We start from the raw sequence: 25,223 nt of genomic DNA, 5'->3' as shown, positions 1-25,223 counted from the left end.
AGCTCCACTCGACTAAGAGCAGACTTTTTTGCAAATGGTTGTGCTGGCACCCTATATATGAAAATGAAAATCATAGATTTATCTTGTGTTGAAAACGGAGTATATGACATGCGCAGAGATTTAGTACAAATTTTGTACTAAGTAAGCGACATTTTTTGTGGATTGGAGGGAGTATCTTGTACTATTCGCTTGTATTTTTTGTGCTTTGCACAAATTGTCATTTTTTTAATGAAATTTGCAGGTGCACAAAATGTAGCCTAATCTACGATCATGATTTTTTTCATCTTTTTAAAAAAAACTTACAAGTGCTACTTGTGATATTCTCGGGCGAATCCCCGTTTCTGTCCTTGCCTTACTACCGTAGTATATTAGACGTCAGGTATTCCCAAAAACGAGACTGTATGTGTGCTAATAATCAGGACGGTAATGAACTTTTGCTTTGCACGCCCAACTGCCATTTCCTGATGCAGAAAGTCAAATGGAGTTACGCATCCGTACTTCGTCGATTCCCCGCCATTGACATTCTACAACCATTACCGGAGAAAACATGAGACCGTGGAGTCGATCATTTCAGATTGAGACCACGAGATCGCACAGCAGTCTACTACACGACACACCGTCGCGCGTTCGCAGGACATCGCATCAGATGGAGCACTATCGCGTCGCATGTTTTCGCACTCCCGAGGGAAAGAATCGCACGATTACCGTGGAAGCTAGGCCGCCAAGGGATAAGAATAGATCGTACGTATGCAGAAGAGCTGGCGAAACTTTGCGGTTCAGGAATCGGATTAATTAACCCAGCCGGCCAGCCGCCCATGGCTTTGCAGCAGCCTGCAAGTTGCAGGAGGTGCATTGCCGGACGACGGGGCGAGACGACGACAGGGTCTCAGGGCTCCGGAGCGCGGACAGCGACGCATCGAGCGGATCAAAACTCCAACCTTTCAACGAGGCAGCTGGAGATCTGGAGGAGTTCCGTACCGAAAGCGTTTGCTTTCCGGGTAGCTGATGATAACATTAAGCAAGGAGCCAAGGACCTAGTTGCAGCTAGGCCCCGGCATCTGCATGTTCGATGCCTCGCGGAATTACTCCTCGTGACAGGGATGAGCATGGGCGGAGCCGGAGGCCGGGGGGTCTCATGATCGTGCAGGCCATTTATGCACTTTCCAGTACCTCCCCTGGCCGGCGCATATGAGGGTGGGGCTCACAGGCAGGATTCGCCTAGATTGCATGCGACGTGTAGTACTAAGGTTTTTCTCAACAAATACGCAAGGTTATGTGCGTAGGGCATAGAGAAAATTGCTGTATGCGTAAGTGTTAGCGGACTGGAGGTTCCAGTGATACATTTATGCGACGACATATGCTGAATACCTGTTAGGCTCAGGGTGTTTAGGTGCTAAGACGCTGGATGTATGTGAACGCTTGTGGCTTGGCCGGGCTCCAGACTTTGCACTGTACCAGTCACAGTCATCGGCTCGGTAATCGGATCGTGAGTGTTCCATGTAAATGGGAAAAGGAATATCAACCAGAAGCTCCCAATTCGACAAGCAGAGACGCTGAAAAAGGCGAAGCTGAAACGGTGCCCGACACCAAGATACGCTTTAGCTCAATGTAAAAATTTATAACTCCCAAATGCCCTGGATTTTGCGACTCAACTGCCTCTGAGATCGTGGCAGCAGCTGGATAGCTTTATCTTTTGTTTCTTTTTTTTAGAGGAACAGCAGAAGCTTTATTGATTTATAGAGTTATAGGTGCAGCCGGCAATATCTACTGAAGGCTGATGCAGTGCAGCCCAGCTAGATAGTATGTCTAGATTCTGGCCCAGACCATGATTATAGAGTGGGGCTCCAATGTTTTAGCAGTTGCTACAGAAAGAGCAGGTGCAATGTATAGCCACTGAACGACACAGGGTCCCAGTCCCTCGGAAAGTGGCATGGATTGAAATGGACCCGGGTGAACCCCTAGCACGCAACGGGCAATGGAATGAAATGGACCCGAGTGAACACCTAGCAGTAGCACGCAAGGGGCAAGGGCAACTTGGTCTTGTCACGTTGCGTCGTGGATATCGTTCCCAGGCTCCAGCAACGAGAGGTGCAAAAGCAATGTCCTGCACGATTACTCCGCAGACCAAAAGCAGCATACAGAAGACGAGATCAACAAGACGAGATGCTTACCCTTCACACCGTCCGGACATCCCTTCCCTCGCCGCACAGATCCTCTGCTCATCGACGTGCACTACTAAGCAGGAAGAGATCTTCGGTACGTGCCTGCAGCTCTGAAGATGTTGGATCCGGCGCTTCCTCGCCACATGGTGGTGACCAGCGTCAGCAGGAGGTGCTTGCAAAAATCGCCATGCTTCAGACGCAGAAGGTCCGGATAACAAACTTCTTGGACGAGCGGTCCGCTTACTTGACCAAGTTCGCGAAGGATGCCGACACAGAGTTTGATCTGATTGGACAGAACGCCATGAAAGAGCTTGATCAAGTTGGGGACCAGGTGAGCATCTCTTGCGGTGGAAATAAAAGCATATTGCTTCTTCAGTGTCTGACAAGGAATTGCATTTCTGATGTGGTAGATAATGGAGCGGCTGGAAAGTAAGATGCAGGCCTTCGAGGAGACAGCTGAAATACAAAGGCAGGAGATAGAAATGAATGAGAGGGTGTTGGAAGACTTCGAAGATTGGATTGAGGTGGAGAAAAACGAAGGAATGTTCTTCAAAAGCCTTGGGAAGGTCAAACCTCGAAACAAGGAGGAAAGCAAGGCGAAGGCCAAGATCGAAGCACAGAAGATCAGAGATATAACAAAGGAGAGTGCAGGGTCAAAAACAAGGATGAATATTTACCTTGCGCTGATGGTGATACTTGGTCTTACAATTGCAAATGCCGTCTTCGCAACGCCTGACGTGGAATGGAGGAAGGTTGCTGGTCTTGGTCTGATTTTCATTGGCCTGGTTACCCAGGTCATCTATGAGCAGGATATGTCACCACCAGAAGCTGAGAAGACAGAAAAAGGAGATAAATGAAAGAGTAGTACACCCAGAGTAAAACATACACAAGTAGCAGTAGAGCTTCATCGATATTTTTCACTAGCGATGTAAACTGTATAAAATCAAATATTAAAGGACAGTCTTTATAAGCTCAGATATGATACAAGGAGTAGCTTGGTCTATAAACCGCGGGTTTTTCACACAGGAGATCTGATGAACTCAAGCTTTCCTTGAATCTTGCATCAATGCTATATTTCAGCAATGCAACTTTAAGCCAAAATAATGTAACATGGTTACAATGTTGATACACCAATAACATCATGTTACTCAAATTTCGATTCAAAGTATCAAAGAGATAGCAAAAGAGAGTGCAGGATCAAAGGCTGATCCCAGTACTTGGTCTTATAGATCCAGATGCTGTCTTTACAAAACCTGAGGTAGAGTCGAGAAAGGTTGCTACTCTGTTTCTATGAGCAGGGTATATCAGAACTAGAAGCTAAGAAGTAAAATAATGAAGGTCTGTATAAACCTAAGGGTAGAGATTTTAAGTACCAGTGGACTTAATTAAATATTCAGTAGCTTATAGAAGTGGATAAGATTAATATGAATGCTATAGTTTTATACAGGAATCTGCCATTTATGATGTCGCTTGGCATATAAACCACAGGTTTCTCAAACCTGAGATCTGATAAACTCAAGCTGTCCTCACTGTTGCATCAGAGATATGTTTCAGCAATTACAACTTTTAAAAGCCAAAACAGGTAACAAGGTTACAATCCAGATGCTCTCTCAAAAAATCAAATTTAGCAAATTTTCTTAGGCAAAGAGAAGAGGGAGACAAATATTCAGGGGACGCCATTCTCTACCAAATCTCTAGTCAAGTGGAAGATAATGTGCCGACCTAGAAAAATTCAGCCTGGTGCTACACTTAAGGTCGTTCTGAACTTCTGGTACTCATGAGCAGATAAAATAAGCCATGGTTAGGAATGAACAAACCTGTGACAAAAAGGACATAGCGCGTCCTCATGTTCAATGCATCCACATTGTTGAGGTAAGTAAATAGTAATGGCTGCAAGACAGAGATGTGGTTCTCAAGATGGTTACAAAGAGAAGCACATAACACCTCTTTAGTCTTTACTGCTAGGAATAATAATAGAACAGCAAGCAAAGAGACAAACAATAACTAGAGCTAGACAAATGCTAACATGAAATTCGCAACACCTGCCAATTTTGAAGAGCTAGTGAAGTATTATCATGTGAAGCCTGAATATAGTTGTTGAACATCTGAATTCTGAAACAACATTTACCGTGGGCTGATGGCAATACTTCTTTCAATCGTGAAAGCACTTTCTGCAATGTCTGAGATGGACTGGAGAAAGTTGCTTCTCTGGGTCTAATTTTCCCTGGGCTGGTTGCTGAGGTCATTTATGAACACACCGCCAGAAGCCGAAAAGAGAAAAATGAAATAGCAGTTCACTTGGTAAAACATAAAGAGGTAGCTGGAGAGTTGAATCAATATTTTTCAGTAGCAATATAGACTGTAAAATTAATATTTAAGCTGTAGCTTGGCCTATAAACCACAGGTTTCTGGAACCTGAGATCTAATAAACTCAGGCCATCTTTAATCTTGCATCAAAGATATATGTTTCAGCAATACAACTTTCAAATGCCAAAACAAGGTAACAGTTTTACAATCCTGATGCGCTACAGAAATCATGTTGCTCACAAAATTAGACATGACTCAGCAATACAACTCTCAAAAGGACAAACAAGGTAACAAACTAACAGGTCAAAAACTTTGAAGATTTAACCTGCATCAATGCCAATACTCGGTCTTAGGAATCTGAATGCTGTCTTTGCAACACCAGAGGAATGGATGAGCGTTGCTCTGGGTCTAATTTTCTGGGACTGGTTGTCACCAGAAGCTGAGGAGAGGGTGCAGGACAGAAGAACTGTACTTAGATAAAAGTATTCAAAAGTAGTAGTAGGTTTCAATGGATGGTATCTACCGAATTAACAGCAAACAAATATGAATGGTTGTACTTTTATAATCAAAGATATAATTCACAGTGTGGCTTGGCCTATAAACCACAGGTTTCTCAAACCTGAGATCTGATAAACTCAAGCTGTCTTCACTCTTGCATCAGGATATGTCTCAGCAATTACAACTTTTAAAAGCCAAAACAAGGTATCAGGGTTGAAGTCCAGATGCGTTCACTGTTTCTCAAAACTGGCGGTGGAGCTCAACTTGCTAAGGCAGGAAAGGAAACAGAACGGATTGAAATCCAAGGGGTCACGCAATTCTAGAGAAGACCGTGCTGAGATCAGAATCTCATTGTAGTAGGCAAATCAAGGTGACAGCAATCATGGGGAAGATGCGTATCTCATGATTACCATGCTAAGTGAGTAAGAAACAGAGCAGGGTAGAAGGTGGTGGCCGGGGATGGGATGGGAGGAGATAGATTGCCGTTTGATGGAGGGAAGAAAAGAGGAGGAAGAAAGCTTGGGACATGACATGTGGGTCACACACATTCTTCCATTTTATTTATTTTCTCTAAGTCATTCTAACTGGTGACCACATGCCGTTGCCATTGGATTAGAACAGATGTCGATGGGGTCGAGGGGGTAAAGCAAACGGCTTCAATAGTCTGGGGCGAAAAAACAAAGTGGTTAAGAGTACAGGATTTGAATTGGACTTTTTCCATAAAATGAAAAAAAAAACAATCAGATGTACATTTACCTAAGGATGATGGTATACTAGATCTTACAATTGCTGTCGTTCAGATGGCTGATGTGGAATGGAGGGAGGTTGCTGCTCTGAGTCAGATTTTAATTGCCCTTGTTGCTCAGGTCATCTATGAACATGATATATCACCGCTAGAAGCTGAGAAAAGAGAAACAAGAGAACAATGAGTAAAACATGAAAAGTAGCAGAAGATTTTAAGTGTATAGAATTAGTATGAGTGGATACAGTTTTTGTAAATGAAGATGAAGATATAAACCACATGTATCTCAAACCTGAGATCTGAATCAAGCGTACCAATTATATGTTTGTACCTTTGCAACTGGTATGGTTACTTCTCAACTCTTATAATAAACAGAAAAAATAATAAAGAACGAGAAACAAAACTGAACTGAAAATCAACAATTTAGGCCCACCTATATTGTCAGTTACTATTGTACCTGACCTTGGTTACTGCATCATAGAAGAAAGACAAGACATAAACAATATGCACCCAGACTTCAAGGATGACCTAATCTGGACGAATCAAAATACCTAAGGCGTCATTTCAGTGCTTCCATCTTTCATTTAGTTGGTCAAATGCATGTCGTGAAAAGCGACCATTTCATCTTCAAAAGCATAGTAATGGACTCTCGTGGTTAAGACAGGAAAGCTACTTTCCTTGCTAAAATTCTGGCCTAAATATGGTTCATAGTTGGCATGAGAGATTGAGAGGTACAAAAAAGTAACATTATAGGAAGATTGAACCAAATCAGGTGAACAGTTTAGGACATGGAAAGCAAAGTCTACCATGCAGAACCAAGGAAAATAAAACATTACCATGAGGAATTCTAACAAGTCATATTTGAATAGGTCCATATTTGATGACAGCTCTGACCAGTATATTCCATGTGATGGCTGTTGGTATAATGCCGCTTGCAAGCATCTCATTCAATAATTGTACTCCTTCAGGTGTTCTGTTACAAGAGCATAGACCCTTGATTCTTGTATTGTACGAAATTATATCTGGTACCAAACCGTTTTCTAAAATAGCCATCCAAAGGGATGCTGCCTTGTCAAAACAACCGGTTTCATAAAAACCATCCATTAGTGTATTGTAGGTCACTACATTTGGGCAACAGTTATTCTTCTCTTTCATTTCTGAGAGAAGTTGTGAAGCTTCATCAACTTTCCCAGCAGAACAAAGACCATGGATTAAGATGTTGTGCATCACGACATCTGTCTGAAGGCCCTTATCCAGAATTTGATTCCAAAGAGCAAGGGCACCATCAATTTTTTTATCTCTACAAAGGCCACGAATCAATGAACCATAAGTATTAACATCTAGCATACAACCTTTCTCTAACATTTCCCTTGTAAATCTGGAAGCTTCTAGATACTTTTCAGCCTTGCACAGTCCATGTATAAGAGTGTTGTATGTGATGGTGGTAGGAGAACAGTCATTTTCTGCCATCTGACTGTATACTCTTATAGCATCACTAAACTTAGATGCTTGGCAGAACCCATTTATTAGTGCATTGTAAATATGAGAATTTGGTTTGAAGCTATCCATAGATATCTTCTCGTATAACTTCACTGCATCATCCAGTCTCCCATCCTTACACAATCCACTTATCATTGATGAATATGAGAATTCATCCAATTCTTTACCACTGGTCCGTGCTTCCTCCAAGATTTGAAGGGACTTGTTAGCAAAGCCTTTCTCGCATAAACCATGGATCATAGTGCTAAAGGTCACCATGTCAGGAGACAATGAATCGTCTTTCTCCAATAGCTCCCACAAGTCTGTAGCTTTATCAACCATACCGCCATCAAAGAGCCCCTTCAGCATTATATTATAACTGGTCACATTACGGATCCCAGAGACACTCATGGAGTCCCAGAATTTCCAGGCCTCTCCTACCCTCCCCGCATGGCAAAACCCCTTGAGGAGTGAATTATATATGACGACATCAGGCACGAGCCCAGTCTTGATCATCTCTGAGTATACCCTTGCCGCACTATCCACATCCGTAGATCGGCACAAACCATGAATCATAGTCCCATAAGTAATCATGTCAGGTTGGTGATTATTTGCCACCATCCTCTCCCATACATCACCCGCCTCCTTAAACATCCCAAGTTTACACAAGCCATCAAGCATCACATTATAAGTGGCAAGGTTGGGACTCGCACCTGGATCTCTCACCAGCTGCTCCCACACCCTCATAGCTTTCTCAAATTCACCATTTCTGAAACACCCACCGAGCAATGCATTGTAACAAACTGCATCAGGCTGTACTTCATAGCTTGGCATTTCGTCGAGCAGATAAAGTGCGTTGTCCAAACGGTTGTTTTTGACAAACCCAGACATGAGAGTGGAGTAGGTGATGCGATCGGGAGCAAGTCCACGGCAGCGAAGGGAGTCAAAGAGTGTCACTGCTCGATCGAGATCCCCACGCACGCAGAGCGAGCGGAGCATGATGTTGTAAGTCTGGAGGTTGGGGGCAATGCGGCGGCCGAAGGCGCCGTGGGAGAGAGAAGCAAAGAACGCGTCGGCATCCGAGAATCGACGGGCCCGCACAAAAGCGTCGAGGAGGGCGTTGTGCGAACGGACGCCCGGGTTACAACCGAGGAAGGAAGGGAGGCGGCGGAAGGCGGCGAGCGCGGCGTCGGGCATGAGAGCACGGGAGAAGGCGGAGAGGACGACAAGCGCGGCGGACTCGGAGAAGCGCGGGCGGTGGCGGAGGCGCGGTAGAATGCCGAGGAGGCGTGGGAGGCGGGAGGGAGAGGAGGTGGCGAGGCGGCGGAGCAGGTGGAAGAGGAGCGGCTGGGGTGGGGTGTAGGCCGGCCAGGTGGAGACGAGGAGGTCCAGGTGGGCGAGCGCGGTGGCGGGGTCGGGCTCGGACTTCATCAGCTCCAGAAGCCGGTGGATGGGCGGCGGCTCGTGGTTGGGCGGCGCCGGCTGCGGCATCGCGTTGAGCCGTTGAGCGCGCACGGGCGCGGCAAGCACGCTCAAGGCGTTTTGGGGTGTCGCGGTTTAACCCGGGGACTAGGGTTTCTCGGTTGGCTCTGAACGTATCCTGTCCTTGCGGCCTGCGGAGTGCGGAGTACAGGACTTTCAAAATATGAAGGCGAAAAAACGAACAATTCGGATTTAGAGCATCTTTTTTTTAAAAACGATTCGGAGATTAAGAAGTACTTCCTCCGTTCGATAAAGAATGGCCAATTTTTATGGACGGAGGGAGAAATATTTCTCAATTGTTCAACTGGTTTGGAAAAAAAAAATCTAGGTGTACATGTATATATTTCTTTTAAGTATATGTAAGTATTTAGTTGCTGTAAGTCTTGACAAACTAGATTGATTAAAGCGCCTTACCTCGTCGACGGACATGGACGCCATACGAGTCATTTGCTTGTTGTTTGCATTTTTGTGTTGTTCGTGTTTTTCTGCGTTGGGTTTCTGGCCTGTTGAATTTTCTCTTCTCTGAAGGTTCCACGCACATGTGTGTTTTTCTTTTCTTTTCCTATGAGATTTATCGGTTACTGTTGCCGAGCTGATAATTCGTGGTGTGCTAGTGGATTATACGTGTCGATTTTTACTGTGTTGATTTAGGTGGCGTGTCGGTCGGTGGTGTTACATGGTTGGCTAGTACCTCACGCGTGGCATCCTCATCCGCGGCATTCGATGGTGTCGACGTCTTCGTGTATTTATAGGTGGGCTTGCCTTGAGTTCTCCTATGCCCCACCATTTCTGCGCGTTCTGTTCTTGAGTAGCCACTTGGTCTAACCAATGAGACGGTATTTTCAAAGTACTAAACACAATGGATCCACAAGGCGCAGGTATGTGACTGTTGTTCTTGTTCATGATTCATTGTTGTTCTTTGATCTTTGTGGGCGTGCTCTAATAGTTGTCTTTGATCTTTGTTTCAGTCACGACAATGTCATCGTCGTCCCTCGTCGTCTTATGCTGGTGGAGGCTGTGAAGTAGATTGAGACAACGCCGATGACGTATGAGACCGATGGGCGTGACGGCGGGTTCGTGACGGCGGTGGAGATCGGCCTTCCCTTTTGGTGCCACGTGAGGCTGCTTGAGCGTGCTCCGCGCCTCTAGGAATGTTGCTCCCGATGTCGTTGCTTCCAAGGACAATGTTGCTGGTCGCGTCATCGAGATGCTGAGGATTAGCATGGCGTCACCTTCGACGATGTTCACCTGTCACGCTTTAACCCTTGCCACGGCCGTCATGCAAGGGTGCGGTCGCCCCTGATGAGGGTTGCTCAGAAGGCTCACCAGTTGGGAGAAGCACTTAAGATATATGTTCATTTGTGTGCTAAATTTTTTAATTGAATGGGTTATTGTACCGTCGACCACACTAGGTGAAGTGAAGAGTTAACATTGACTCTATCTTTTCTTCACATTGTCACATTGGATAAAGACCAACTTGGAAGGGAGAGAACAAAAAAAGTTTTTATTTTCTCTTAATCAAGAGATGAACTTGTTAAAAAAAAGACAAAACAGTTTTTCCATTGTGCTGGATTCCAACTTTCCATCATAGTATTTTTAGATTAATGCAAGCATCAACTGTAAGATGTAAAACAGAAAATTAATTATCGTATGACATGCTCGATTGTGTTATGTTAATGTGTGGAGCATTTGAGCGAAGAAAACATCGTCTAACATTATGCATGCCCTTACGTGGCCGTGGAGCAGCCTCAAAGTCCCTCGTTTACCTGATGGAAATGCTTGGAGAGTTGGAAAATTGGAAATTGTTGTGTTTGAAGATGACAGAGAGGGTTAAAGTTTTAATAGAGTTTTGGTTGTACTTCAACAACTGTTCGTCGGAATTCATGTGATTCAACGGTTCTTGCGTTTCAAAAGGCATATAAATCTGGGCGCTTTTCTGCGTTTTTCGATCTTGCGTCGTCTAGCAAAACCGTCATTTTGATCCGAGTACGGAAGCCGTTTCGTCCGGAGACGGCTGGAAATGTCCGAGACGGTGGCTCGCGTTTCACCCTGGGAAAACAGCAGGACAGCCATCCAGAATCCCAGCCCCCCCCCCCCCCCCCCCCGCACCGGCGCACTCTCTCGCACGCACGTGCACCGTAACCCTTTCGTTCGCAACGCCCCCGTCCGTCGCGACCTCAGAGCTCCTCTCCCGATCTGTTCTCCCGTTCCCACGCCCCTCTCGAGCCCACCCGTTCAGCCCCGGTGGCCAACGGAGCCCGGCGGCCTCGACGGGAGGACCTGCTAGGCTGCGAGAGGCGGCGCTACACAGTAGTACACTGGTCGACCGCGACGTGCCCAGACCCAGACGCGGTATTCGCGAGAAAGCGCCGGGCGGGGCCCACGGAGGATCAGTTGGTGGAGGGGAGGAACCCACAGCACCACACGCCAATTTGCGAGAGACGGAGGAAGGGGTTCTCTCGTCTCGTCTCCGGCTTCGTCTAAAACGAGACGGAGACAAGCGAGACACCACCTAGGAGGGGGAGATTCTGCTCCACATCGCGCCGCGCGCACGCAGATCTCCCTCCCCTCCCCTCCCCCGCCGCTCCAGCGCCAAACAGAGGACGGGGTTTCCCGCGAGATCCACGCCCCGCCGCCGGCGGAGATCCCCTCCAAAATCTCGCCGCCGCTCGCCCAATCTCGGACGTCGCCCCCCCCCCCCCCCCCACTACTACCCCGCCTGCCCCCTTGTTCTGGTGCGCGCCTTTTCTGTCTGTGAATCACCTTGCGGCTTGTTTGTTCAAGGGAAACAAAATCGCGAAAAATTGCTTCTAGGTGTTTGCTTGTTTCTTTTCCTACCCCTCTTTCGGTTTAGTATCTGTTGGTAGCTTAGCGATCAATCCATGTCGCATTTCGACACGGACCCGTGGCGGGTGGAAGCATGCATGCACGGCGCCATTTGATTATCTCTGTTGTTTGCGGCGTTGGGATTAGCATTTCACTGGTGGGGCATTTTGAACTGATGCCCTTCGCTTTCTCCCACCTCTTGCGATTCTGTTTCTTCTTCCTGTGGCTGTTGACCTTACGGGCCTTTAGATTCTGCATAGTTATGCATGATTGAGTGCAATGCACAGTTTGAGCTAGGTCGTTTGCAACGGGAATCAGATTATTCCTTGCTTGATTTTGGTGAGAATTCCAGGTTTAGTGAGTTGAAGATTACAGTCCATTCCTGCCGGTTTTTCCATCCGTGCATATTTAGATGACCCGTCACTTCGATTTGCTGCACGACTAATGATGTCGACGAGCATGTTCCTGTGTTCTGGACCTATTTTATCAGAGCTGTTGAGAACTCGAAGTAAATGAAAACTATTTCCTTTCGGAAAAAAAGTTACTACACAGAACAATATCTAATGGAGTCTTGAGCTCCACTAGTTACTATGTAATTTGTTACGAACATAATACAAGTCTGTTCTCAGTTATCCAGCAATTTTTTTGGCTTGAGCTGTAGCTTTCCAAATTATGTGGTGGTTAGGATTTGGTCAACATGAATTCGTTGCTAAGCACGTTGAGCAAATACAATTATTTCTGGTTATACGTCTAACATCTATTTAACCTTTCATAATAATTTTATTGAAAAGGCACATTATGTGGTGGTTAGTATCTTACTTTTGAATCACTTTCTTGTTCTAAACATATTAAAGAAATTGGGCTGCAAAAGTTTTGGACAATGAGAATTTTTTCCATTTCCTTTTATGGTGCCCTTTGAAATCTCATATTGGCCATTCACCTTTATTTTTTCAGAAGCAATACCAGGATAGTTCATCTACGCCTCAAAATGATGATGGGTGTGCTAGCATTTGAGAACGACCAGGGGCTCTGGAATGGTGGATATTATTCCCAGTTTTTTGGAATTGGAGGAGTTATGGTCACTGTTGCAATTCTTTGGTTATCTACGGGTTATTTTGGTGGATTTGGTGCTCCTTTTGCTCCATACTTTTGGCCATATTTAGGACAACTTCCCAAGAAGAAGGAAAGACAAAGGCCTGTGAGAGTGTACATGGATGGATGTTTTGACCTCATGCACTACGGACACGCAAACGCATTGCGACAGGCCAAGTTGTTGGGTGATCAACTGGTAGTGGGAGTTGTCAGTGATGAGGAGATTGTGGCAAATAAGGGTCCGCCTGTGCTTTCGATGGAAGAGAGGTACTACTGTACTACAGACGCTAATTTTCTTGTCCTCTGAAATATATTGTTCTGTTAAAAAAAAGCGGGTTGACGACAGTAGCAGTAGGATTGCAAATTTAACTGCAAAGCTTGTTGAACCAATTACGAGTATGCAATATTATCTGTAGTTTATATGAATATCTGGACTTCCTTGATTTCATTAATTACTTGATCTCTTGCAAATTAACTGCAAGAGCTAGGATTTTCTACTAATCTTCTCATGCATAGTACAAAATCTGCTGAATTCTGTGTACGCTCAACTATATCATCGATGAAGTTATATTACTTTTACCACTGCCACAAAGGATCAATTTTGGAATTTTTGGTCCTTGCAGAATATAAAAATATCGAGGTCTATTTTTGCAACAACTGTAAATTATACTAAGTTATGATAAGAGTACAGGCTCTTAGTCTTGCATTCAAACTTACTATTCTGTGCATGTGTATGTTTTAACACTCTAGGTTGACGCTTGTTAGTGGATTGAAGTGGGTGGATGAAGTCATTCCTGATGCACCTTATGAGATTACAGAGGAGTTTATGAATACCCTCTTCAGTAAATACAACATTGATTACATTATACATGGAGACGATCCTTGTCTTCTACCTGATGGAACGGATGCTTATGCGTTAGCAAAGAAGGCTGGACGATACAAGCAAATCAGGCGTACTGAAGGTGTCTCAAGCACCGATATAGTTGGTAAGATGGCCATATAAACTACAAAACACCACTATTTTGGGGGGCTTAGATTTTTTTTTTGGGTGCATATTATTTACAATCTTGTATCAGAGCATATTGTGCATTGCTTCAAAGAAGTTTTTCATGCTCATCCTAGATAATGTTTCCGTTGCAATCTTACATGGGAACAAGTTCTTTCCATGCAGGGAGAATATTGCTAACGTTCAAGCATAACGAGAGTCGTAGTGAGAATGCTGTGGTCGAATCATGTGATCAGATGAAAACTCAGCTATCCAATTTTCTTCCAACCTCCCGGCGGATAATGCAGTTTTCAAATGGGCAGGTATGAGAATTTACAGAAACTCCCTATGCGGTTGTTGTCACAGGGTTAATGCTTCTTACTGTCTTTATTTGATCAGCCTTCTAGGGCACTTCTAGAAGAAAAAAAAGGCCAGTTAACAAATGTAAAAATACTGTCTACTGACCGAACTCGAACTGGCTGCAACAGAACTCACTAAGGCTCCTAATGCCTCCATTTCAGTCATGATCTTAATGCTACCCTTGACAAAAGAACATTCACAATTCATTTTAACATGCTTCTATGTCCACGCCCTTCCGTTTATTGAAAAATATGCTCATGTGCGTTCAGGCTCCTTCGCCAGGTGCTCGTGTTGTTTATATAGATGGTGCCTTTGACCTTTTCCATGCTGGCCATGTTGAGGTACCTTTTGTGCTTCTCATGCAAATAATTTTCTCGTTAACTCGCAAAGTTTGGTCTTTGGTGTGGTTGACATGTTGCCCTTAAACAAATTTTATGTTATTATCTAATGCAGATCCTCAGAAGTGCTAGGCAACTTGGTGACTTCCTTCTTGTGGGTGTTCATGATGACCAGGTCATCAGGTGCTTATTTAATATCTTTAGTTAAGACTATCAAGAAAAATTTACATAAAATATCTATGTATGTATATAGGTAAATATAGCAGACCAATTTTTGTTATGCGTGTTACTGCAAAAAAGACATGTAGCTCATCCTGTATAAGGTTGGATGCTTATGAGAATCAGTTGTCCAGGGAAAGACGAGGCTGTTGTCCTATCATGCACCTCCATGAGCGTACTCTTAGTGTGCTTGCTTGTCGCTACGTTGACGAAGTTATAATAGGCTCACCACGGGAGGTTTCAAGGGATATGGTATGTTATGAATTTCTATGAATTAATTCAATTTATTTCTTGTACTTGAGTGGATAAGTTCAAGAATGATTGAATTGTATATGTTGCAGAGGTTATTTGTTTTTAGCAGACCCTCACACTTCTTCTTTTCTCACATGACACAGATCACCACGTTCAACATTTCATTGGTTGTGCATGGGACGGTAGCGGAGGGTAGTTCTGTGGTAAGTACTTTATTACAATCTAATGTATCCTGATGGCGAACTTACATAAATTAGTTGTAGAAATTGAACTTGGAACTTGATGAACGTATGCTGCAGGATGAAGTTGATCCCTACGCCCTTCCAAAGAGCATGGGTATTTTCCAGATAATCACAAGCCCAAAAGCTATAACATCAGTTTCAGTTGCAACAAGAATAATTGATAACCACGAAGCCTACAAGGTACACACTGCCACAGTGTACTTGCTGATAAATACACATTCCCTTTTCTATTTAAGTTTGTTTAAACCCAATTTATCTGTACTAAACATTATTCTTGGGGTTTCTGAACAGAAAAGGAACTTGAAAAAGAAGGCAAGTGAAGACAAGTACTACACACAAAAGAAATTTGTCTTTGGAGACTGATGCTGCAAAAGGGCCTCCGTGTACTTGAAGTTGTCCTACAACAGAAATTCCAACACTTACTCAGCTGTAGAAAGTAGTCAGTGATAATTTGGTGGCCATTCGGCAGAGGGAATCAGCTCAAGGAATTAAATTAAAATACTGTCACATTCTTCTGCTGCTGCCCCTTTTTCGGCTGGAATGTCCACTTAACAGACAGAATTCACATACATGATTCTTTTTTTTTTACTTTGTCATCCCTGGAGGGGAAATATTCATGGCTGAACACCTTCAGCGGACCATTGTTGTATACTTGTATCTTATTACTTGAGAGTTTGTGAAGTAACTAGAGTTGCACGCTACCTAATTGTACCAAGGTATACTCGAAGTATATACTGCTGCTCAGACAAAGGAACTAGTGAGGTTATGCTCAGCTTTTCTGACCTGATAAGGTCAGTATATACTGCATTTTTTCCCTGACCTGATAAGGTTATGCTCAGCTTTCTGACTGGAGTATCAGTTTGTTTGGCTGCAGTGGAAATTTATTTGTTCCTCGCTTACATATTTTAGTATGGTTACCTGCTAAACAGAAAAAACTTATTACTAATTGAACTTCCCAAGCCTACTTACTAGATTAGCTCCATGGTGTAAGCAAAAGATATCCCAAGATTAGCTCCTTTGTACAGTATTAGTGAATGGAATTGTTTCTTTTTACTGAAAAGGCAGGCGTTCTGCAACTTTCATTAAGATAGGAAAATAGAAAAAGGTTACACAGAGATAGTGCAAAAAAAAAAAACAAGATATGGAATCATGAGAAGCGGGGTCAAGGTAAATGTCCTAGATTAAAACCTGAAGGACTAACATATTTACAGATCTAATGGGGGTGGTAATGTGGCCAAGGGAGCGCACCGAATTGTTATTCTCAAACTCATCTTCGCTTGTCAATGGCAAAATCTGAGGAAGTCACATCCTTGGACGCCGGCTCTTGGACATAGGTCATACCGGAAACTTGCCTTGACATCTTTTTCGATTGCGGTATTTGTCGCTGCCCTGGAAAGATACAGGCCTTGGTTGCAGTGGACCAGACCGCCCAAAAGCGGATTTAGACGGGTCTTTCCAGGGTAGCGACAGATACCGCAATCGAAAAAGGTGTCAAGGCAAATTTCAGACATGACCGATGGTGTTTAAGGACGTTTCCAAAACGCTCCAAGTCAAGCACCCCGATAAGAGTGCCCCCTCCCCCCCCCCACCCACCCTCATCATCCCCTTTCTCAATGAAATCTATTTATGGAGCGTGAATACGCACATGTGATTAATTCCTGCTGCTAAAAGGACAACTTTGGACCTTGCATTGAAAATTAATTTCCGGTCCTTGCCGTGGCACGTATATACATTGAAAAGAAAATCCACATTCCTTTGCTGTGATGTGGAAAAAAATGAGTGCGCGATTTCTAATATCTTTGGAGTTCCACTTAGTGAAGAAAAAAATAATCCAAAATAGTGTACCTTCCGATATAATGGTTCCAAGGGCCTCTTTAATTGAAAAAACTTCCAGAGGATATGTGAGGGATTCAAATCTTTAAGAATTCCCCTATGTGGATTGTTTAGTTCATAGAATTGAAAACCTTAAGAATTTTCTTATGATTTATTTGCACTAGATTTCACAGGAAAAATCGCATCTACTCCCATTTCCTGGAAAAATTCATGTGTTTTTCCTTTGCACAATCAAACATCCTTCCGATCAAGTTGCAATGTCATTCTTTTTTATTGAGGGGGAGGGGGTCCCCATAATTTCATGTTTTCTCTATCGATGCGTTTTGGATCATACGAATAAAAAAGGCCGAAATCTGCAAACGGAGCTAATGCCCTGAACTCTTACATAGCTATTAACATGTATATTGGTTTTGGATGAACCTACGCACAATATAATGTTTTGGTTTTCTCTTACAATTCAAGAAGTTGTGACATCTTGTTGCTAGTTTTCCGTAAAGTCAACGGGTTGGACGTAGAAAATGGAACCAAGTTCAGTTGCAAAACAGTGTCTACTGGAATTAAAATTCAAAGTATGGTGATCCTCTCTTTTTTTCTACTCCGTAGTTGCCAATCCTGCAGTTCAAAGAGACCCTACATATTAGCAAGGACATTTGGGTAATTTTTTCTGTACCAAACAACCACCAAAAGTATCACGCCACGCCACGAATAAATAAAGCACCTCGGAGCGGACCCATAGATGGCCTCCTGCCGCCTGGGTCCCAAATCTCTCAGCATCGATCGCTCAACGAGGTCCAGTCGTGCGCGACTAGCGTAGAGATCTGGTTGGTGCCGGACCGGAGCCGCGGGTATGATGGGCAGGGCAGCTTTGCCCGATCCGCGAGACCGTGACAGGGTGGCCACCGCCTGCAACCGTGAGTGCTTCCTCCCTTGCTTTATTCCTTTCTTCTCGTCGTCGTTGTCGTCGCGCTGACTCCCGTAAACTCGAACGCTCAACCATCCTCCCCCGTCCTGTGTTCTTGCGCTCTCCCGCTGTGGAATTGTTGGGGGATATTATCATGCTAGGAAAACCTAGCAACGGCCTCAATTCCTAGAAAAAGCAAGCGGAACCCCGAAGTGCGTGAACGGCGGTGCTGTTTTGGTGTTGTAAGCACCAGCCGATCTGATTTTAGCACGATTGCAACCAAAGGTTTTCGAATCGTCCTGTGGCGGCGCTAGATCTGACGGGAAATTCGTGAATCGCTGAGCGGCTAGTGTCCCTCGATCCCTTGTTTTCATTGTGCTAATGGAGATTTTAGTTCGTTTAATTCTGCGAATCTGCGGCTACTTTCTCAGGATTCCTGATCGATTAGTGCTAATTGTCCTAGGCTTGCCTCGCCCCCTAAACCGACAAGCAAAATTTGACTGCCTAGGTTAGTGGTAACTGGTAAATCTGCCAATTCGTCGTGTCTTTTGCTGCCGGTTGGAACCGCCTGTCTTGTCAGCAGTTGGCACTCATCAACACCAGCAGATCTAGTTGTTTCGTCATACGGAGTACTCCGTATTCTGGAATTTCGGCCATGCTCGTTCTGGATGTTTACAGTTGTTGTCCTGTTCCTGGGTCCTATGATGAGGATTACTAGGTCTTATTTCGGTCTCATGTTAATGGACCAGGCTTTGATGTTGTTGGGCGTTCGCATTGGCTGTAGGTACCAGGAACAAAGGAAATCCCTTTTCATTTTTTGACAAACCATAGGCCAACAAATTCTAGATCAAATATTTGGCTAGTCAGTGGTCAGCAAAAATTGACATGATATGGATGGGCAAGAACCAAACACTCCTTAAGCCTGGGCAAGAGGCTAACGTTGCTGCTTGCTATTGAGTCATGTGCCACTTTTTCTTCTTCTATAAACTCCTGTGTAAGCGTCTTATGATTGTTCCGTACCAGTAGTTTGTGCTTTGATCTAGTTTAATTTTATTTCTCCGTAAGAAAGACTGTAATTCAGAACAAGCCTTGCGCCAGTTTTTGAAAGCCTAGAATCTTGGGAACATGTTGTGATCCGCCTAAGACTAACCAAGGAGTAACCTTTAAGTAACCTTGGTTTAGGAGACAAAACAAATATAATTACGTTGAAGAAACTTTGACGCATTAGCAATCTCACGCGATTGTTAAAAGAGTGCCAGTTAAGTATCGATGGGAACAGTCCATGTGTGAGTTGTTGCTTGCACACAAATAAAAGCGTCCTATCTTTTTTGTTTTGGAGCAAATAAGCGCAGCAATCTACTCAAGCTGTGATGGCGAGCATGCGGTCCTGGTCGATACTACACTAATTTCTCTGCGGTTTGCTGACTTGGTCATGCATTTTTCTTCGCCGAATCTAAGTTTGTTCAAATCAAAACAAGAAAGAAAGAGGAAATCCAAGTAAAAGCTGTTTCCTATAAGCTTCAGATTTGCTGCATAAAAAAAATACTCTTATCAAATACTTCTCCTTTTATATTATCCTAAAAAATTGACACAATAATAACGAGTGTACATGGGGGGAAAACTTTCCCTGGGCCACCCACGCCCCCACGAATCGCAAGTTCGCAACACCGCTCCACTACCTATGAGGCTATGGCCCTAACCTAGAACATTCCACGGTTCCATCCCAATTTTCTTTTTCTTTTTCAAAATTATACAGCTAATAATAAACCGGAATCTCCAATTCTCCGTCCTCGCAGGCGCAGGCGGGAGCAGCAAGCAGCGGGCGAGCGGCGAGCCCGCCACGGCCAGCCGCGTGGCTGCCACTGTAACCGGCGGCGGTGGCGACCGTGCTCCGATGGTCGGGATGTACCAGAAGCAGCTCCTCGATGGCCCTTTCCCCCTAAACGGCCACTGCAGTGACCCGCCACGGCACGCGCCCACCACCTCCAAGTCGGCTTCCTCTTCCTCCTCCTCGGGCGTTGCCGCCTCGCCGCAGGCGCAGGCGGATGGCCCCGGCGAGCCACGGCGGCTGTTCGAAGCTCTCGTCGGGGAGATCCTGCAGCGCGGCGCTGGAGGCCGCAGTGGCGGGGTTCCTGGAGATTTCGAGGGATTGGTGCGGTGGGCACAAGATGTCGCCGTGGATCCCTGTGCGGCGCGGCCGGGGGGCAAGGCGATGAAGCGGCAGATGCTGGCCTTGCGGCGCGCGCGCTACCTCAGGATGGAGGACGTGACGGACGCAGCGGAGCTCCCCAGCTTCTCCAAGGTGAGTTCGTTCTGGACCAAGTCGCAAAGCCTAGTGTAATCGCGATCTGTTGCTAATTTGTGGATGTAGCTATGGATGTGGTGGACTGTTTCTTACTATTATCTGACTGTGTTCTGCGGCTGTTTCTTATATACGGGACATGTGCTGCATCTAGGATTTTGTCACTATCTGTCGAAACTAGGGATGCAAGCGGAATCCTGCTTATCCTGCTTAATTGACTTGCTAGTTCAAATTTTTTCTCAAAGTTCGACTTCGTACCATATCACTGGGCTTGGTTTTCTAGGAGTGCATTTGCATATGCACAGGAAAAAGGAATGGCAGTTGACGGCTATCCCAGATCAAGCGAAGAGAATCTCAGGTGCGGCCTGGTAGAAAGTGAACTGTTGTACCTTTCGAAAACAATAGAAGATTCTGATTGGGGAAGTCCAACCTACTTGTGTCAATATCTCAGGCTCTTAGCAGGATATTTGTAAGTCAGCGAAGCTAATAAGAGCTGCATATGGTGGAATTAAGGCACAGTGAGCATGGCAATGCGACAGTGGCATTTAACTACTTGCCTGCATTCATGATTGCTCCATTAGATAATAGTACTAATGTGTTAGGTCGTTTAGTCATCTTTTTTTGTCCAGAAATGTAGGTTGTTTTAAGTTTTATGTACTTCTTTTCCCATCCTTCCTATTATACCCCATGACCGTTAGCCCCCATGGATATTTAGATTAATCCTCCTCCAGAAGGAGAATGTGGGAATTGACAACAAGAATAACTGTAGCAACTTGGAGTGAGAGAAGGGCATGATGTTTCTTTTAGGTCGTTCCTTAAGTCTTGCGTCTTGGCTATGAACCTATGCTTTTCTGCTGCTGGAGTAATATTTTGGTAAAATCTGTTTTTAGCTGACAACTCCATGTCTCGAGTTCCATTTACTCAGCACGAGCAATTCAAAGTCATTTGTCACAGTTGCATGTATTAATTTGTTTAACACCAAACCTATCAATGGTTATGCTAGGATAAAATCTAACTTGGCAAATTAAAATTTGAAGAGTTTCTAGTGAGGATACATGTGACATGTGAGGCTTTATAGTAACTAGTAAGTGGTGCTTACCGAGGGATTTACAAATGACAATAGGATTTTACTCAGTTGATAGATTACATGACAGAAGGGGAACCTTCTGAAATGGGTGTTCAGTGTCCATCCTGAACCACCTTTGTATGACTTGATTAGACCCTAATTTTAATACTGATGTAAAATTATTTAAAAGAAGGCGTCTTTTATACAAATGAAAATATATATCTAGACTCTGGACTAGTATTTCTTTTGAGTTGTATTCTCTTCATTTTCAACATTTTTTACTTGATATTTTAATTAAAATTAATCAGGTGTCCTGGATTATCATATTGGAAGCTTAGAATTGTGTCTTGTTTCATATCCAACGCTCATGATTTTCTCCATGTAAAACCTGTCAAAGCGCATTTTGGGAGAATCATGTTATTATTCTGTCCAGCTTTGGCATGAAGCTGACAGAGATGTGTCCTACAGAGTTATTGTGAGTTAGAGATGGCTTGGAGAAAGTACAACTTTCAGGAGAAGCAACGATGGTTGTTACAGCTAGAAAACCTACATGGCCTTGTGGCACTAAGAATGGTAGGTAATAGGTGTGTGGTGACGCTGAAGAATGGCAGGTAATTATAGGCAGTTTCCGAGTAAAATATATTTAAATTTAGAGAACTATGATGTTGTTTACTGAGCTCTAGAGAAATAATAATCTGTATCTTGTAGTTTATATGACTGAGAGAAAGGATTTTCGGAAGGTAAGGTTGATACATGGGCAATGAAGTTTTTCAAGTATTTTCTCTTATAACCAATCAGAAATGTTCAAGGAGGACCCTAAGCTCTTCTCTTCCGTGGGCTAGACTCTTTAGCATTTATTTCTCTTTGTTCACCCGTAATATATTTGTGTAAACCCTGGGCTGTACAATCCCTGTCTTTTTACATACCTTTCTTATATATTAATAAAACTATATACTGCCAGGGGCCTACCCAACAGTTTTCCATCAAAAAAGTACTCCCTCCGTCCCGAATTAACGGACGTGGATTTGTATAATCAGAAATGCCCGAACAATAGCAGTACCCAGTAGTCCGTGTTTCTAAGCAGTTTACTGGAAGTTGGAACTTGTTCTTACCGCAAAGAAGAGAATTTGGATACACTTGAATCACGATCTTACTATTTATTATATCTGGGAAAGGATGATGCTCTGTGAAAACTATGTTCAATTTTCTCATTCAAACAAAAACATACTAAGTGATGAAATATTAGTATGTACATACTAATATTGGAAGAACAAGTTCCAATCACGATAGATATTAGTATGACAGAGGGAGATCGATTGATACGTCAATCGATCGACGGGTCAGGATACCAGGTCATTGGACTGACAAATTTTACCTCTTAGGCCATGCTTGGAAACTTCAGAAAAATATACAGCCGGATTCAATTATGAATCTAAAATTGTTATGCACAATTATTAGCCTTGTATCTATTTTCCCCTGTAATTTGCTGTTTGGATTAGCGTTCCATGCACAGCTTCAACTTGTTTGTCCTTTCACGCACATCTGGGCTTCTGGCCAGCGATGATGCTGTCGATGCCGGCACAAAGTTCACAATTGCTCTCCCTAGGTCATCGGCACACGCTGCTGCTGCAGACCAAGCTCCATGCCAGCGCCTCCAGAATTGCTGCTTGAGATCGAGGACAGCGGCGACACTTCGATCCCAGGGACGGGGATGGCTTGCATCCCGGCAATACGTCGGTGGCTCGGATCCTGAGGATGCGGCGGTGGCGGCTTGGATCTTGCGAACCCGACGGCGGCGGCGGCTTGGATCCTGAGCATGCGGCGATGCTGGGGGTGGGGGCAGCGGTGAGTCAGGGACGCGCGACAGGAGCTCGGGGACAGACGTCCGGGGTGAATCCCGTCGCCGATGGCGTGGTGGCCGCGCTCTCGCTTTCTCCCTTCCATTCCTCGCTTCTTACGATCTTTTTCTGGACCTCTCGAGACCTGTAACATTTTCCAGGCTTAACGGGTCTAAACCGGGTGTAAAAGGAAACGGAAACGCCCAGCCAAGCGCATATTTGGGCCGGACCGAATTTTTTTCTGGCTCCGTATTTTACCCCGGTATTGGGTCTGAAAACAGGCTTCCAAGCAGGGCTTAATACTCAAAATATCTTCATTGTTTAGTTCTATGGAATCCCCCCCTCCCGCCGCGGCCCCGTCTGATAAGCTGTCAATGTTTGATTGCTTCCTTTTATTGATAATTTCTTATTGCATTTTTGTTCACTTTCCTTCTATTCCGATTTCTGTTTTCCACTGGTTTGTGAAGCAGTTTCTTCCTTCTTACTATTTTTGTCACTTGCATTTCTTATCTTTCAGAAAAGGAAGTACAGAACTCACAATAACCACTCAGAAAGACCAAGGAAAGGGTCAGTGAATGCACCAACAAGGAAATCCGAGAGGCTAGCTAAGAGAATGATACTCATGACATCAGTGCTTCTCACGCAAAGGAAAAAGATTGGAGTAGGCGACCACTTTCAGGCAGAGCTACCTAACTGGACAGGACCGCGCTCAGAGGTAGAGCTTTCTCGTTACAGGAATGATCCTAACATTTCAAAGATGCTAGGAACCAGAACTTGGCCGCCTGAAGGCATACCCTTACAAACAGATAAGGTGGTAGCTGGTCAGGGAAGGCCGGTATCATGTAGTTGCCCATATCCAGGATCCTTCTTTTGCAGACAACATCACATAAATGAAGCTAGGGATCAGCTTCGGTTTGAAATTGGTCAAGCTTTCACGGAATGGCGATTTGATTCAATGGGCGAGGAGGTTTCTAAGATGTGGAGTTCTGAGGAGCAACTAAAGTTTAATGCACTTGAGCGGTTAGTCCCTGTGCTTGACAGTAAAACTTTTTGGGGGGTAGCGTTGAAACATTTTGCCTCGAAGACCAGAATGGACTTGGTGCAGTACTACCTGAATGTTTTCCTCATGAGAAGAGTGTTGAGCCAGTGCAGATTGAGTCTTTTAGAGATTGATAGTGATGAAGATGAAGCAGAAGATGAGGAGGACGAAGATCAATCTGATGGTTCCAATACTTCCCAGAGGTACTGATCTGCATTTCCTATGAGTAAGAATCTCTAATGTTTGTGTAAGAACCTCTAATACTTTGCTTCGCCCTTTTCTCATTATCATCATGGGCATACATTTTAACGTCGTGTTTTTTGGGATGCACTTATGTTTGCTCTGCATATTACTAATTCCTGCAAAAGTAGGCTAAACAACTCCCGTTGAACATATATATACTCTCAGCTGTAACAATGATGTTGATTTTTGCTAAGGATTGCATTTTACTTCAGGAACCAGGATGTCCAAGATGTGAAGAGGGTTTCATGAACCTGCTGACAGTTACCTGGCATGCTTTTCAGCATGTGCGCCTGTTTTGGTGTATGCTGAGACACTCATGACCTCAAGTGACCTTCAGTGCTCGCTGGGATCATAAGTCTGATTTTTGCAGATATTTGGGTAAAGGGATTGGTTCACATAGGTTGAGTCAGCCATCCTGCGCAATAACTTATTAAATTGCAGATCATTCTCAATGCTTGTCTCAAGGCAACCCGAACCAGTTGTACAGGAAAAATGAAAAGGGGATTTAAAGTGGTAGAGAACAGTCGGTGGTTTTTTTTCTATAACTTTGGCAACTGTGGTTTTGTTCCCCCAGTTTCGATAGAACTGCTTCTTGTGTTTAGATATATGTTCGGTTTGAGAAATATCATTTGGTGCTTTAGAAAGCTTCCTACTTCCAAGTTCTGATCGGAGTAGCAGGATACAACATTATTCTGCAACTACCCCTTTTATCGAAGAACTTACTCCATATTGTTGAGCAAGGTTGTTAAAATCGGGAAGTTAGTCGTATTTTTATGTTCAAATTATATGATCCCATGCTCAGACCAACATCAAATACGGCTCATATCAAAGATTTCAGCCGCAATTGGCACACCTAATTGTAGTTCTAGTAACTCATCGTTCAAGTTGTATGGTATTTACTGGGTAGCCTAGAGGCTTATAATAATAAAGATTAATTTGGTTATTTCTATTTTGCCTTATGAGTGTAAAATGGTCAGCTCTCGGCAGTGGGAAAAAAAATACTGAACTTCTAAGAGC

At 44.1% G+C, this 25,223-nt stretch overlaps 4 protein-coding genes across 10 annotated transcripts; 3 read left to right on the top strand and 1 right to left on the bottom strand.

Annotated features, from left to right (window-relative positions):
- Positions 1-1,835: 1,835 nt before the first annotated feature.
- LOC100831719 lies at positions 1,836-3,181 on the top strand. Its single transcript, XM_003564587.4, has 2 exons — positions 1,836-2,493; positions 2,573-3,181. Exons 1-2 carry the CDS (start codon positions 2,164-2,166, stop codon positions 3,017-3,019), a joined length of 777 nt encoding a protein of 258 aa, XP_003564635.1. The 5' UTR covers positions 1,836-2,163; the 3' UTR covers positions 3,020-3,181.
- A 196-nt stretch (positions 3,182-3,377) lies between these two features.
- Positions 3,378-8,763, bottom strand: LOC100830916 (pentatricopeptide repeat-containing protein At3g09060). Of its 6 annotated transcripts, none has more exons than XR_002963444.1 (4): positions 6,546-8,763; positions 5,724-5,867; positions 4,291-4,398; positions 3,378-4,052 (listed from the first exon to the last, which is right to left on the bottom strand). XR_002963444.1 is itself a non-coding variant. In XM_024459390.1 (2 exons), the coding sequence occupies exon 1, from the start codon at positions 8,677-8,679 to the stop codon at positions 6,565-6,567; it is 2,115 nt and encodes a 704-aa protein (XP_024315158.1). In that variant the 5' UTR covers positions 8,680-8,763; the 3' UTR covers positions 5,010-5,867; positions 6,546-6,564. The 6 variants fall into 6 exon arrangements, 1 of the variants encoding a protein (XP_024315158.1); XR_002963443.1 differs by having other exon boundaries at positions 5,752-5,867; XR_002963445.1 differs by lacking the exon at positions 4,291-4,398 and having other exon boundaries at positions 5,752-5,867.
- A 2,091-nt stretch (positions 8,764-10,854) lies between these two features.
- LOC100829470 (ethanolamine-phosphate cytidylyltransferase) lies at positions 10,855-15,803 on the top strand. The gene is made up of 10 exons (XM_014899869.2): positions 10,855-11,405; positions 12,451-12,855; positions 13,339-13,574; positions 13,760-13,896; positions 14,203-14,274; positions 14,387-14,454; positions 14,625-14,742; positions 14,886-14,945; positions 15,042-15,164; positions 15,276-15,803. The coding sequence occupies exons 2-10, from the start codon at positions 12,485-12,487 to the stop codon at positions 15,345-15,347; spliced, it is 1,257 nt and encodes a 418-aa protein (XP_014755355.1). The 5' UTR covers positions 10,855-11,405; positions 12,451-12,484; the 3' UTR covers positions 15,348-15,803.
- Positions 15,804-17,652: 1,849 nt separating this feature from the next.
- Positions 17,653-24,974, top strand: LOC100829172. Of its 2 annotated transcripts, none has more exons than XM_010234264.3 (4): positions 17,653-17,728; positions 19,515-20,020; positions 23,442-24,166; positions 24,419-24,974. In XM_010234264.3, exons 1-4 carry the CDS (start codon positions 17,665-17,667, stop codon positions 24,453-24,455), a joined length of 1,332 nt encoding a protein of 443 aa, XP_010232566.1. In that variant the 5' UTR covers positions 17,653-17,664; the 3' UTR covers positions 24,456-24,974. The 2 variants fall into 2 exon arrangements, with proteins under 2 accessions (XP_010232566.1, XP_024315723.1); XM_024459955.1 differs by having other exon boundaries at positions 23,442-24,189.
- Positions 24,975-25,223: the final 249 nt, after the last annotated feature.

Source organism: Brachypodium distachyon, chromosome 2 (genome assembly GCF_000005505.3).
Source record: "Brachypodium distachyon strain Bd21 chromosome 2, Brachypodium_distachyon_v3.0, whole genome shotgun sequence".
In the NCBI taxonomy this organism is placed as follows: Eukaryota; Viridiplantae; Streptophyta; class Magnoliopsida; order Poales; family Poaceae; genus Brachypodium; species Brachypodium distachyon.
Note: the sequence above shows the minus strand (reverse complement) of the source record. Positions and strands in the feature narration are given on the sequence as shown.

What these genes read in the sequence shown, in the direction of transcription:
- LOC100831719 (XM_003564587.4), top strand. Translation starts at nt 2,164, where the DNA reads ATGCTTACCCTTCACACCGTCCGGACATCCCTTCCCTCGCCGCACAGA. An exon ending in TTGATCAAGTTGGGGACCAG is followed by an intron (nt 2,494 to 2,572) that starts GTGAGCATCTCT and finishes CTGATGTGGTAG; the next exon opens with ATAATGGAGCGGCTGGAAAG.
- LOC100830916 (XM_024459390.1), bottom strand. Translation starts at nt 8,679, where the DNA reads ATGCCGCAGCCGGCGCCGCCCAACCACGAGCCGCCGCCCATCCACCGG.
- LOC100829470 (XM_014899869.2), top strand. Translation starts at nt 12,485, where the DNA reads ATGATGATGGGTGTGCTAGCATTTGAGAACGACCAGGGGCTCTGGAAT. An exon ending in TCCATGCTGGCCATGTTGAG is followed by an intron (nt 14,275 to 14,386) that starts GTACCTTTTGTG and finishes TATCTAATGCAG; the next exon opens with ATCCTCAGAAGTGCTAGGCA. An exon ending in ATAACCACGAAGCCTACAAG is followed by an intron (nt 15,165 to 15,275) that starts GTACACACTGCC and finishes GTTTCTGAACAG; the next exon opens with AAAAGGAACTTGAAAAAGAA.
- LOC100829172 (XM_010234264.3), top strand. Translation starts at nt 17,665, where the DNA reads ATGATGGGCAGGGCAGCTTTGCCCGATCCGCGAGACCGTGACAGGGTG. An exon ending in GGTGGCCACCGCCTGCAACC is followed by an intron (nt 17,729 to 19,514) that starts GTGAGTGCTTCC and finishes CCGTCCTCGCAG; the next exon opens with GCGCAGGCGGGAGCAGCAAG. An exon ending in AGCTCCCCAGCTTCTCCAAG is followed by an intron (nt 20,021 to 23,441) that starts GTGAGTTCGTTC and finishes CTTATCTTTCAG; the next exon opens with AAAAGGAAGTACAGAACTCA.